This window comes from Egretta garzetta, unplaced genomic scaffold (genome assembly GCF_000687185.1).
Source record: "Egretta garzetta isolate BGI_Z169 unplaced genomic scaffold, ASM68718v1 scaffold22, whole genome shotgun sequence".
In the NCBI taxonomy this organism is placed as follows: Eukaryota; Metazoa; Chordata; class Aves; order Pelecaniformes; family Ardeidae; genus Egretta; species Egretta garzetta.
In genome coordinates, this window is record NW_009259102.1 from 2,680,868 (window position 1) to 2,695,167 (window position 14,300).

At 37.2% G+C, this 14,300-nt stretch overlaps 1 protein-coding gene across 1 annotated transcript in view; it reads right to left on the reverse strand.

Moving 5' to 3' along the window:
- Window positions 1-3,318: 3,318 nt before the first annotated feature.
- CAAP1 (caspase activity and apoptosis inhibitor 1) overlaps window positions 3,319-14,300 on the reverse strand; it is a 20,457-nt gene continuing 9,475 nt past the window's right edge. Inside the window, exons 5-6 of the mRNA XM_009635257.2 lie at window positions 12,485-12,558; window positions 3,319-6,563 (exon numbers count right to left, since the gene is read on the reverse strand). Coding sequence (XP_009633552.1) covers window positions 6,220-6,563; window positions 12,485-12,558 — 418 coding nt within the window. The 3' untranslated portion in view covers window positions 3,319-6,219. The remainder of the gene's footprint in view (window positions 6,564-12,484; window positions 12,559-14,300) is intronic.

The window sequence follows — 14,300 nt, forward strand, 5'->3', positions numbered from 1 at the left end:
ACCCACCTCTCCCCAATTCCAGCAAACTGGGTTATGCATCCCAGGTCTGAAGTGGCACATTAGGACTGAAGTAACCAGGGCGCTGGTCTCAGTCTTTCCACTCATCTCAAGACAATGAGAGCATCGCTTCATCCTTAAACTTCAACATTTCATCTAAGTATATAACAAAATTTTCCTTGCTCCTGCCTTATATTTGTCTAAATTGCAAGTCATTCTCCTTTACTATTCTGCTCCCATCCCCTTTTTTATGTAGGAAAAAGTAGTGCTTACAACTTGTTTATATGGTTTGGGTTCTGCTCTTAGTATATAGCGCTTGGAAGCAGACATTGCTAAAGCAACACAGCCCCCTAGTGTGGATACAATTCAAAAGTTTAATTCCATACAATTATGAGACACTAACCAGACTTCATATGGTAACAACTACAGTGGCTTTGCTTAAAAAAAATACCAATAATCAGAAGTATGTAGATTGGCAAATTTAATAGCTAGAAGAGTTTACGTTTGGAGCAATTCAGCTACCATTTCTGAGAGAAGATCTACATTGCTTCAACAAGATGGAGTTAAATCACAGACCTTAATTCTGATGCCTCGTATCTCAAGGCCTAGGAGAACCCGGGGTATCGCTTGTGCGAGATAATCCAGCACCAATTTCAGCAGCTAGATTTTCACCACTCATTCTGCTGTGCCAACACAGCAAATTCGATCAGGATGCTGATCCGGGTTGGGAGGAGGAAAAGGACAGGATTCCCTGCTCGAATGAGCTTCCTGATGTAGTTCTCTACATGCCCACGTAAACGCTAGCTGCACAACAGTGGTAGGGTAGGGAGAAACCAAAGAGGCAGCCTGGGAACAAGTAACCTAATCAAAACATATTCGTAGTTCCTCACCAGTATTCATATTCAGCTTAAATGTCTTTCCCAGTACTCTATTTCTGACTGTCTTTACAGGCAAGTTTCAACAGGTTTAGACTAAACAAGCTTTCCTTGTCATGCCTCAAGTCCCCTGTTCCTCTGTGACCTTAGAAGCCTTTGCCTGCATTGGTTCCACCCCCAACATGTCTTCGATACAAACATGCAGAATGGCACACGGTATTCCAGGGAAGTAAAGCTGTGATTTTGTGAGTCGAGTAAGATCAACTCCAGTCTGAAAATGGAAGATAGGATGCAAGATCATAGATTTGACAATTTGTGGTGTAAGATACTCATAAAGAACAACTTTGCAGAACCGTTAGATACAAAAGATGAAAATTCAGTTTTGAGTCTGACAATAATCAAGACAGATGCCACGAAAAAAGACAGTATTTTCCCATGTGCTTAAGAAAGCAGTAATGCACTGAATGAACATGCTTTTTTGTGTTTTTTTTTTAACACAGATTACTTGTGCTCTGCAGATGCACTGAATGAACATGCTTTTTTGTTTTTTGTTTTTTTTTTTTAACACAGATTACTTGTGCTCTGCAATTTAATAACCATTCAGTACTTACATCTATGATTTCGGGGTCTTTCCCTGTCTGACTACAGAGTCAGTTTGATCAACTGTTATGTGGCTAAACCTTTTTACAAGCTTCAGACTTTTCATCACCTTTTACGTATTCTGTTTACATATTTTAATATTAATGCCAAGAAAGACCCATGAAACATGAGACTTGACAAAAAAAAAATCCAGTGTTTTAACAATTAAATTTGGCCATAAATAAGGTTGAACAAACTTTTTTTTTCTCTCCCTATATTGCAGATTGACTTAGCAATAAACACAAAGGTTTAGATTACTGGGACTTCATAATCAGTTTTTAATTTGGTGTCTATGCTCCTAAAGTAATGCTGTTGTTCTTTATGTTTCTACATCAACTAACCACCTCATCTCCCTTCCTGACTAAAGGACCTATTTTGCAATGAATCTTCAATTATCTTCTGTCAAAAGGGCACACTTGCCAGCATCAGTGATATAAAGCTAAATCAGTGCTTATTATCTTAAGATGGGTGTGTAAAATGCCATACAACAACCTACCACACATTCACGTGCACAAAACCTTTTTTCAGTTGCTGTTTTTTAAAAAGCCCTTGTCATGCTTTACCCACAGATGAAAACAAAGCAACTCCAGTTAAGTGCTTTTGTAGATTAATACTTAAAAAACAATAGTAATAACCAAGCTGGCATTTACGATCTTCACAGCTTCAAGGAATCAGACGGTGAAGAGACATTTTGCCCCACTCCCGGGGTGGCTGCTGCACATGGAACCGAGCTGCCTCAAGCACAGGCACCACGGCAGGAGAACGCTACCCAGCTGCCTCGCTCGGCGAGACGCGCTGCTCCTGTTTCATGTGGCATTTCAACCATACCCAGCCAGAACAGCAGCATCTGATGTCACCTACACAGATGATTTCTTCATCCCCTACGTGCAACCTCTGTGGCTACTTAGAAGCCACCTGAAGCCAGCGATCAAAACTTCCATCCACTGCAATTAACAATTACAGTAATTTTAAATGGCAAAGAACAGATTTTATAACATAGCTTAAAAAAAAAAAAAAGTTTTGCAAGGCACTAAGTCTGTTCAGCAGAGTATTTTTCTGAGAGCAAATACTGTAATGAAGAGAGTGTTACAAACAGAACTAATTCTTTTCTGAGGAAATGCCTGTGATTTGTCTCTCGGAAGTGGCATCTTGAAGTCTAATTATTATTCTCAACAAAATCACCATATAAATAACATCAAAGCCTCTAAACAGAAATAATAGATACTTTTGGCTCTCTGGGGATCCCGCCTTTTTATTTACCTAATACAAACACAATCAACCCTCCTCCTCAAAAAAGCGCTGTGCTTCATCTGTATGGACAGCCAATGTTCATTAGAAAATATTTCTGTTGCAGTCCAAAATATAATCAGGATCTTTGTCCTCATGCTGACCAACACCCAGTTTGTAATATTTTTTCCCAACAAAGTGGTGGATCAAAAACCAGTAAAATTATTTTAAGGTTTCATAAATAATTAATGATTACATTTTACATATGAATTGCCTCTTCCTCCAAGTGAAATATAAAAGTTATTTTTCAAGGAAAAAAAATCAAAGAGCTATTTAAAAGTGAACAACAAGACAGTTGTATAATAAATATTCTAAATACACTGGATTTTTTTAACTGTGCAGTGATATGATCAATGCAGGAACCCACATCTGTTCTTAACCTACACAGCAATAGTCCAATAACTTAAAAATTAATTAGCACTTGTGTAATGAATCACATGAAGTCTCTCTTACGATGTATGTATATTTTATTTTATTTTTGCAAACAGCGTAATTTAATTTTCTTGGAATCCTTCTCCTCTTTTAATTTCAAATTTAATTGGGCTGTAATTACATATCTTCTCTGTCATGTGCATAGTAAACCTGTTTCATCTTTGTCACACTACATATTAAAGTCAGCATATGCGACTTCTTGATACAGACCTTGAAATAATGACCTTGACAGTTCATCGTACTTATTTAAAGGTGACCTGGAGAACCAATAGGAAAATGAAGCTCAGTTCAGAAATAAATGCCGTATACCTCCAGCAAGTAGGCAGCAGAAGAGAACTATGTTCTAGTTTATTGTTCCTTCTAGCAGCATTTCCTTGCTGCCAAACAACTGCAAATGTATCATTCTGGGACATCGCTGAAAGGACTTTGAACCTTTGAAGGTATCTCCTAGTGGTGTGGGAAACATATTTATAAGTAAACCTGATCTACATTCAGCTTTCCCAGGACACCCTAAGCTATGCCTACCAAGGTATGGCTTCTGCATGCAGCAGCCTTTTGCTGCTCAGTGGTTGGCAGAAGTGGCACAGGAGCCACACAGGAGCATGTAGTCAGCAGGGAACCACCTCTGCGGGTGACAAAACCATGGGTGCTGGGTCTACCAGTAAAAAAGGAAAGATACAGGTCTAGAAACATTCGTCCTGTCAATGAAATACTACCATACTGTACATTTTTCTTCAGTATTAGGGACTGATTTTTGTTTATTCATGTTGCCTGGGATTTTGTAAACCTCATCAATGCTACTGCAGATTGCAGAACTGGCAAATGAACACTGACATGAAAGAAGGGAGGCAAACAATTAAGGAACGTGTTTTCTTTTTGGTCCAGATAAGACAGGGCTGCACAGCAGGACTAAGAAGCAAATGCCCTCCTTGCAGGTGAGCTTTTTCGTTTCCACAGCAGGCAAAGTGAGGTATTCAGTGCCTTAAAGATATCAGCATAGCAGCAGTAAAACTTACCTTTACAGTCTAACATAGTTCCACTAGCCTATGACTTTACGAAGAACAAGACAGCGCATTTAGGTTTTGCCAGCTGCCTCTCTCTCATTATCTGCCTTTGTTTCGTTGTACTCAAATAAATCACAGGTTCACCAAACAGCCAAATGAAATTAACTGGAGACAACACACACGTATTCCAAGACAGTTAAGCTACCTTTTGAATTGGATATATAAATTCTAACTTACATCCTATGTTTGCTAAAAAATAACAGAAAAATGTTGTTGCTGCAGACAACTGATTACAGTCAGGTGTAATTCACTTGGGTCACTGCCATCATTTAGTGAATGCACACTGTCATTTTCTCAGCTGTACTTAATGAAGGTTTTAGTTTATAATCACATTTACACTGCACTACTTTGCTACCATTTTACTCACAATACCATTGATGCTAGAGGAATCATACTTTAAGAAATACATTAGAATCCTGCTACTAAAGACAATGCACTTTCCTACCAACAAAGAAAGGGAAAAGGGCAGAAAAGGGGTTAAAAGGAAAGGGGAGAAAAAGGTGAAAATAAGAAAGGGAAAAAACAATATAAAGGGGAAAAAGGGGAAAAAAAGGAGAAAAAAGAAAATTATAAAACTTGCAAGAGAATTTAAAACACAATATTTGAATAGAACATGCTCTGCAGTTAATAATACAAAATAGCACGTGGAAATTATGCTCCTGTTGCAAAGTATCTAATGTGGTTTCTAAGTAACAACCAAGAGAAAATAAGGAGTAACAATACATAATACATCATTTTACTCAACAAGGACCACATTTGTAAACTTCATACCTTAAAAAATCTATTTCTGTGTGTACGTAAACAAACACATGCAGAAATATTTTCATATACGTTTGATTAGCAGCCAAGTATAAAACCTCCACTAATTCTAAGTAAAATCAGAATTACTTTAATTATTGTAAGAAATCATAGCAGGAAAATTAATCCTATAATACAATTTACTTACAAATACCCTTGAAATGGATAAAAGTAGAATTATGAATTTTAAAACCTTATATAATAGATACAAATAAATTAAATGCCTTTTCTAAAAAAGATTTGTACTGAAATTAGGTGGATTTTCCTATTACAGGGGACATGAAATGACTACATTAAAAATTAAAAACTCAAGGTCCTCTAAACAGTTTGATTTGCTGCCTCGTCCTAAATTTTATGCCAAATATTCAACAAAAAAGCTTCATAGTCAAGAAAAAACTCTATTTTTTTTATTTCAGTTATGACACATAAGATAAACAGCAGAGCAAAGTGACAAAATTAAATGACCAACAGTATAAAAACTCTGGTATTTGTCACTTTCAGGCACTTTCATAACTCTGAAAATAATGTTGTTCAACTGTTTATTTGAAAGGAAAAAATCCCTCCTTTTAGGAATTCAACTTTCTAAAAATTAAGTATGCTTGTAAGTGAATCATCATTAATTTTAACTAGAATAGCTACATTATGATGAGCTGGGCCCCAAGGAGAAATAAGCAATCTCAAATCCCATCACAGAATGCTGAAGGCAGTCACACAAGAAAAGACCTCTTCAAAATGGTATTTTTAATGAAGTATGTATAAATCAAGTTTCTCAACTAGTTTAACAAGTTGCTAATAAATAAAACAGCTGGTGATTTTTAACCATGGGTTTATAAAGAAATTGATACTCCTAACCTTTCTGGAAGGCTCTACGCATTTGTGTGACACCTTGAGGAGATAACCTCAGAGACCTGATCCCAGTGAAGCATCAAACCACTCTGTCTGTGCATGTCACAGAAGCAGCACACGAAAGGTAATGAAACCAGCTACCGATGGCTTAAGCCACAGGTCAGGATACACAACAGGGTCTGCATGAGGAATGTCATACCCAACCCAAACATACTTTACCACTGAAGAGAACAGTTATCACATCCTTCAAAACAAATACTGAAAATTAAATCTAAACAATCTCAGGGCTGTTTTTTTACATCACCAGCTTTCATCAGAGCCTTAATAGCTCTCGCCCTCATCTCAAGCTCCAGAAGCTCCAGCTGTTGTGCTGACGGCTGAACATCTTCTGACGGAGGAATGGCTAAGGTTGCTGCTTTGGGCTCCTTTGGGCTGGACTCTGCCAGCCCCAGGATCTCATTCACACTTTTCTCAATGTCCTTCTGAAGGTCATCTATCTGACCGGCTCCACTTCTGACAGTGTTTTCTTGCACGTCTGGGCCATCTTCTTCATTGCATGGGCCCTCTATGTCACTATCATATGCATCCGCGTTTATGCTGAGGACATCACTATCTTCTCCCTTGCCTGTAACACAAACGTAACAATCATATGGTCGCCTACCAGAACCATTTTTCTTTCAACTTACAAAATCGCTTCTGCTTAATGCGTTTCCCTGCAGATTAGGAGAGTGGGAAAAAGACCCATGAATTTAAGACAACTATTTCCTCTTCTTTTTCTCCTCCAACTTTTAAGGCTGGTCTAATTTATACAGATGTTAATGCATTTTTATGCCAATTTAGACATAGCATGCAGTATAGGAAAGCAGCAGTACCAGGAAAATTTATTCCATCCTATGGAGTTACATGATCTATTTCCCCAATTAAAATGTCATAAGATTTTATATCACAAGGAAGCCTCTGCAGTGCAAAAATGATTAGTTACCTTTAAAGCAAACTTAGTCTTCAAAATGCAATTTTAAAAATGACATTTCATGTTTTTTTAAAAGGAGTGGGGCACTATAGTCAGACACAGTACTAAAAATTAATAGAAACTCCACTTACAGTACAACTATTCATAATCTATCACAGGTATTTCAGATGTATTTAACTCAGTAAAAACATGGGGAAACTTATGACATTGGCTTTTAAAGCTGGTTAACAGTTGGAGTTTTACTTAAAAAAAAATTAGAAGAGGCAGTGCAATAATATAAAAGCAAAACTCCAACAGAACCTGAGTAACTGTTCTCACAATTTGGCTACAGAGAGACTACTGCTTTTGACACATTGGCCTCAGAAACTATTGTCCTTCACCACCCTTTGTATCTGTCCCAACTTACAGTAGGATTTGTTCCTGCTTAAAACGAACAATTTGTAGTCAGATGATGGTAAAGTTACTGATTCAAAAAGGCTTTATAATTGGTTTTGGTAATACTGCTATCCAAATGTATGACTGCGTTCCCTGTTAATTAATAATGAGAGTTTAGAGCTGAAGATCTGTGTTTTTTAAATATATATAACTTCTTACCGTGAAGATTCAAATAACACTTACATTCCTAATTAAGCTACTTTAGTCTATAATGATCTTGTATATTACCAAAAAAATTCTTGATTTAATATATATTCAGACAGCATTGCAAACCTGTTTTTTTAAATTTTCTTTAATTCTCTAATTTAAAAATATGGGAGAGCATGAAGACAAGGGAGCCAAACTCTTCTCAGTACTGCATGCTGACAGGACTAGTGACTATAGGCAAAAATCAAAACACATGGAATTCCATCTGAATACATGGAAAAACTTTTTTACTGTGAGGGTAGTCAGACCTGGAGCAGGTTCCCCAGAGAGGCTGTGGAGTCTCCGCCCTTGCACATAATAAAACTCGACAGCACGTGGTCCTGAGCAACCTGCTCTGGCTGACCTTGAGCAGGGACTGGGTTCAATGATCTCAAAACAGACCTTCTAACCTAAACCTATGGCTCTCTGAGTCTTAAAATCAGTATGTTGACATCTGGTTCTCTTTCACCAAACCGTTGTGGTTTTTTTTTTTAATTCCTAGTTTCATCCATCCATACCTTTGGCTCATGAACCCCAAATCTGCAAGGCTAGAAGTACTGATTTGCAAGGACTGCTCATCAAGAAAACAACCAATACACTGGAAACCCAAGTAAGTACTTCCTCTGTGGGAATTGCTCTTTTTTAATATCAGGCAATCAGAATCTTACTGACATTCAAACTATAAAAAAAAAAAAATAAAAAAAAAATAAAATAATGCAGTTTAAAACAGCAGGGACCTATGATTTTAGTACCTTTGACTAATTATCTTCCTATCACTGGCTTTTTTGCTCAAGATGCTCATATTTAATGTTTTACTGTTGGAAAAATTCTGGAAATATTTTTTCAATACTTCTTCTCAGTAAGTGTTCCTTTGACATGGGTTTCAGATCCGATACAAACAATTCTGTCCCCTTTCAAAAAAAGAGTAAAGCATCTTTCAAATAAGATTTTTAGAAGTCTTTGTCTTATGCCATTAATATCTCAGTCAGTGTCTTATTATAAAGGAAATATTTAAAAATGCAAAAAAAGAATGTGAGAATTTTCTTGAAAACTTAAGTGTGAAGTGTAAAAAACTCCACATCCACATAGTGATCTGTATTTTTTTTTGAGTTTTTGTGCAAACCCCTCACACTAGGTGGAAGTTCTGTATAAAGATTAGCAGTAGAGTATAAATTAGAAAAATTCAATTGTTCCTTGTTCAAAATCAGTTTAATCAACCAACCTTAAAATACACCACTTTTACTTTTAAAGGAAAAACAAATAGGGGTTTAGAAAAAATCTTACTCTTGTTTAAAATGTGTTTTGGTGCATGCATGAGTTTGGTTTTAATTCATGAGTAGTGCAGAAAAACCTTAGGAAAGACCCATTTTTCTTGGGGTTTATGAAAAAAAAAGCTATCCTGAGGGTGTGACAAAAAAATCAATTCTGACTACTAAGAAAGGTATAAAAGCACTTTCTCTGTGTAAAAAACAAAAAAGGGAGGGAGGAAGGTAGAGAGGGAAGAAGGAAGGGAAAATAATTTTTTTTCCGATTAAAAAAAATCTCAAATTCATTTTATAAACAATAGTAACATTTTAAAACATAGCTCCAAGGGTTTTATTGATTCAGGATTGAAGATTTTTTTACTATATACACTCAAAAAAAGATATTCAGATATCTACTCCTGATCACAGGCTATGATTTGTCATAGCATTTAAGTCCCAATTCAGGAATACTGCATGTTACCCTGACTGAGCATGCTCTCCTGATTTAGGATCTTACATAGCTATCAGTCTAGTACCTCATAACACTGGTTTACTGAATTGCAAAAACTGACCATCATACTGGGAAATACAGCATATATGGGACATATACAGCTAACGTATGTGGCACCTCTAATGCTCTAATCAAAGCTGACAAGAAAGCAAATTCAACTCTGGAAAATGCACGATAAGCCATATAAATGAAGTTTACAGAGAACTTTTGGTCTTTGTTTTATGCAAGATAAATCATGATTTTCAAGCAATAAAAACTGAAAGCCTAAAACACAAATGATTCTGAAGCTATATAAAATCCTCCTCACAGCAGTGTGCATAAAAAGTACTCATAAGAGATGAACATACCAGGGCTGCCTTCAATCCTAAGTAGTTCTGCCCTGTTCCTATTGTGACAGTAGCTTCACGATTAATATTTCAGTTTAAGATGCAGTTTTACCTATTTCCCATACTATCAAATCAACTTTGAACACTATCTCTTCAACTTTACCTTGCAAGACAGTGAAAGATCAAAAGAAATGGGAATCAACAGGATTAAGAAACGGAAGTTGTTCTGCCCTGCTGCATAGCATCAGTCAGTATTTACTTGACATACTGCTCAACCAAGCAGCATTTCTATGAACCAAAAAAAATAGGTGTATCAATGGATTGTAGTTCAAAGCCTGAAAGTTAACTTCTGAGCCTACTTATCCTAATTCACCACCAAAAAGAAACTGACTTTGCACTGGGTCTGGCTGGGATGGAGTTAAGTTTGCTTCAGAGCAGTCTGCATGGTGCTGTGGTGTGGATTTGTTTCTGAAAGGGTGTTGATGCTGGACCCCGGGCTCGCTCTTTTTCTCACTCTGACCCCATAGCAAGTAGGCTGGGGGTGGGCAAGAGGCTGGGAGTGACACACAGCCAGGACAGCTGACCCCAGCTGACCAAATGACACTGTGCTCAACAATAAAAGCTCAAGGAAAGGAGGAGGAAAGAGGGACCTTCATGATTATGGCATTTGTCTTGCCAATTAACTGTTATGCACGCTGAGGTTCTGCTTTCCACGAAGTGGCTAAAAATCTGGCCACAAATAGGAAGTAGTGAATAAATCCCTCATTTTGCTTTGTTTCAGTGCACAGCTTTTGCTTCACTTACTACAGGTCTTTATGTTGACAGGTAAGTTTTCTTGCTTTTGCTCTTCTGATCGCCTCCCCCACCCCACTGGGTGGAAGAGTAATTGAGCAGCCAGGAAACGCCTACTGCTGGGCTGGGGTCAACCCACCATAGGATTCCTCTTGTACTGGTCACGTATTAAGCAGAAACAAAATATTAACAGTCATTCATGTTTGTTCCAGAATTAGAATGGACCACGAAGCTGGACAAAGCCGCCCTGGGTTCCATTCAGAATCTGGAGCCTCCAAAACTCTGTAATACAGTGTTCACACAAGCTCATTGGCCTATAAATGTTTAATTAGCTGATGGGCTTTATTTCCCTCTTTGACAGTTGTAATTCTACCCAGTAATAAAGAACATTGTTGGCATTTCTCATTATCTTTTTCATTTTGATAACTTCTACTCTTTCTTTCAGCTACAGCTGCAAAATTCATTTTAGCACACTTGATTCCAATTTTTAATTTTATTTTATCCACTTTTGCTTATCACCTCATTCTCTCTTTTCTTCCCATAGCATCACAGGCTGCAGCTCAGCAGAATAAGATTAGAGTTATATTTTTGAATTTATACTGATATTCTCAAAAGCTCTTTAAAGCTAACATCTTGAGTGGAAGCCACTGTTATAGCCCAAAGCCATCATGACATTCTGGTTGATTAAGTCATAAAAAACAACAATGAAGCAATCACCTGCAACAGTCATCAATTCCCTTTGATAATACAAAAGTGGAAGAAATCTGCAGGAAATCTGTCAGTTCTAAGGTCACTCTGTATAGTATAACAAGCAACATTTAAACCATTCCTCACAAAGTCATAGCAACCTGCTTCTAAAAGTTTTGATGCTTTTATTATGACTCTTTACTTCTCCATTTAACTCCCTTCACTAATTACTTCAGAAAAAAACATGCTTCCAAAGTTATTCCAAGACAACATTCTGAATTGTGAAATAGGAGTTGCAGGAAGCAAAAATAATGTCAGATCATCACAGAAGAGAAATATAGCTTATAAGAATTTGCAACATTCTTTGATTGGAAAAGCTATTTCTGATGTTATTGCATACAGCTAGTCCAAATGAAAATAAATAGACTGAGACAGAAACACCTACAATTCTAGTGCTTCATGTACAAAATAATACTGGCAGTTGTTATATGGTGCTGATTTAATGACTGGAATAAACCAAATATTGCTGCAGGTTAAGAAAACTATTCCCTTATGCAGCAGGCACTCAAATGCATACCACTAACTTACGTGCTTTTGCACTTTCTATTCTGCCAATCACTGTAGTACCTGAATGTCTCACCCACCACATTTTTGCATTTAAAAAGAGAAAATACACAGCACAAAACATTCATCCTCAGAGATTCAAAGATTTGAGTATGTACTTCCACTGGCACTGACTCGAAGTAAAATATGCCAGTTTTAAGGAGCGGTGGGTGTCAAAAACCATTCCATCGGACCTTAGCTCTTGCACGATCGAACAAAGCAGGGTATCATATATCAAGACTGAACAAAATGATTAAATTACAAGCAATCCTTTGGCAAACAATTATTATAATGGATTCTATGAATGTCAAAACAGAGTACTGTAGACTCATATGATCATCTCAACAGAAAGTAAAACTGACTCTCAAAGAATTCAGCAAATGGTAATAGCAGTATTAGCAATCACCTATATACCAAGAAATTGAGATGACTGAAGTTCCTCTTCACCTGAAAAACTAGATGTGAAGAGACAAATGAGCCTTGCAAGAGCTTCAGTCATGTTCCAAAAGCTAAACTAGCAAACTTTGAAGAGCTGCATTTTCCTTCTAGTCACAAAATGCAGTCTCACAGAATTAAGAAGCCAATGTTCCTGCTCCAAAGTTCTCCTTCAATGTTCCCCTCTCCTTTCCAGAACTGGGCCCAAGGGAGAGCTTGTAACCCTGCACCAGCTGATTGCTAAGAAGATGATTCACTGTGACTGCAGCTACTGTCCAAAAGAGAGCTATCAGTTAACTGGAATTAGTCACTACCCAACATCAAGGAAACAAAATTTCACCTTTTTCCACTACATACCTTGTTTTGATTCCTGACCTTCCAGCTTGTTGTCTTCTCTCAGAGAAGAAGTAGAGTCTATACTGTTGTCCTGTCTGGAAACAAACAAGATGACATTTTGATCTATGCCTTTTACAATTTAAAAGAATTTTTCCAAGAAAAGTTTACTTTAACTAAAGAAATTATGTGGTAGTAGGCCAATAGGCCAGCTGCAGTATGAGGCAAAAGAAACGCACAGAGTGCTAATCTAAGCACTTGAGAATGAGGGGTTTTTTTGCTTTGCCTAGTGATACACAAGGATAAAGTGAGTATTTCCACTACATCCTAGCCTTCCAGAGTAAGAATTGGTAGCCTCTCCCTAATATTAGGAGCTTTCTTCTAAAACTCAGAATAAATTGTCACACAGTTAGATGATTTGAAAAAATTATAGTTTCAGCTCCATTCAAATACTATTTACTGATTTCTTTTGAAATTAAGAAGCTATTTTCGTGAAGTTACCATCACCCCACCACCATTCACCTCTCCTACATCATAATCTCAGTTTCACAAATGGCCACTTCTTAAAACGAAATGAAACTCAACTGTTAAATCATATTAAGTATCTGCATGTCTCTGATTGTTCTATTTAAAGATTTCTACCCTTGGCCTGTATGGTTTCAACTTTTTTATATAAGGGATAAGGAAGACATACGTTTGTGAAATGTTCATGTCCTTCAGACTTTCTGCGTGTACTAGTTATACAAACTGTGAAAATACTGTGAAATACACAGGAAGAAGGAAGGCAGAAGGACCCAGAATCACAGGAACAGTTCAACTGCCATGTTTAGTGAGCGTTTTTGACAGTATAATTGCCCATTTCCTACCCCAAATGTTGGCGTTGCATATCAATGGTTGGTTTCATGCATATCAATATGGAATCAATGCAACTATCCTGCCTGTGGGAGCTAAATGGCACTATAAAAAGGATAACAGTACTCTGGTATCACAGATGTAAATATAATTACTTTAATAACTTGTTCCTCAGCAATGTCCTGAAGGCTTTTCCTAAAATTGAATGCAGATCTATTTTCTCCATGCTCTCAAAGACATATTTTTTTCAGGTGTCTAATGGCTATGTCAGGAGGGAGAACATCGTAACACTTCTAGCCATGTTGGTCTGGGAGACAGACTTACTTTGACTGTCATTTCTGTAGTAGCAAAGGTTACAAATCAATAGACTCCTCTGTTTCTCCCACTCCTTTTACTCATTGCAACACAAATGGGTATGGTAGCATGCACTAATAGATTAAGGGGAATGCGTAGATGTTTTCATATGCACACCTGAAAAAGAAGATTTTTAAGTGTTCTGCACCTTAAGTAAGGAAGCCCCAAAAGAAATGTATTGTTCAATGCCGTTTTAATAATCTAGGAGCAGACTATTTACTGTGATGCATTTTTCTCAGACCTTAGCGGTATGTATACTTTCACTTTGCTTTCCTACTTCGTCAACTCAGGAAGTATTACCCCAACCTTTTAATTTCTGTTGGAATTTCCACTCCCAGGCAGGGCTGAAAGAGAAGGAATGGATACAAACTAGATGTTGAAATAGCTATGCTGAGCAGGAAGTTCTGTATATATGGCTAGCCCCTTCAAAAGATTATTTAAACTTTGCCTCTTCACAAACAAAAAGAGTTTGCCCATTTATTTTCTATTCCAGTCATCAGTCTTGTACTACAAAGGCCAGGTGTTGCAAGATAGATTACAGCCCTCACCTCTTAGTTGTAAGGTAAGCCCAGGAATTCAACAAATAAAATTAGGTCTGCTGTATGTGATGGTTTAGACATGTTAACCAGTGCCT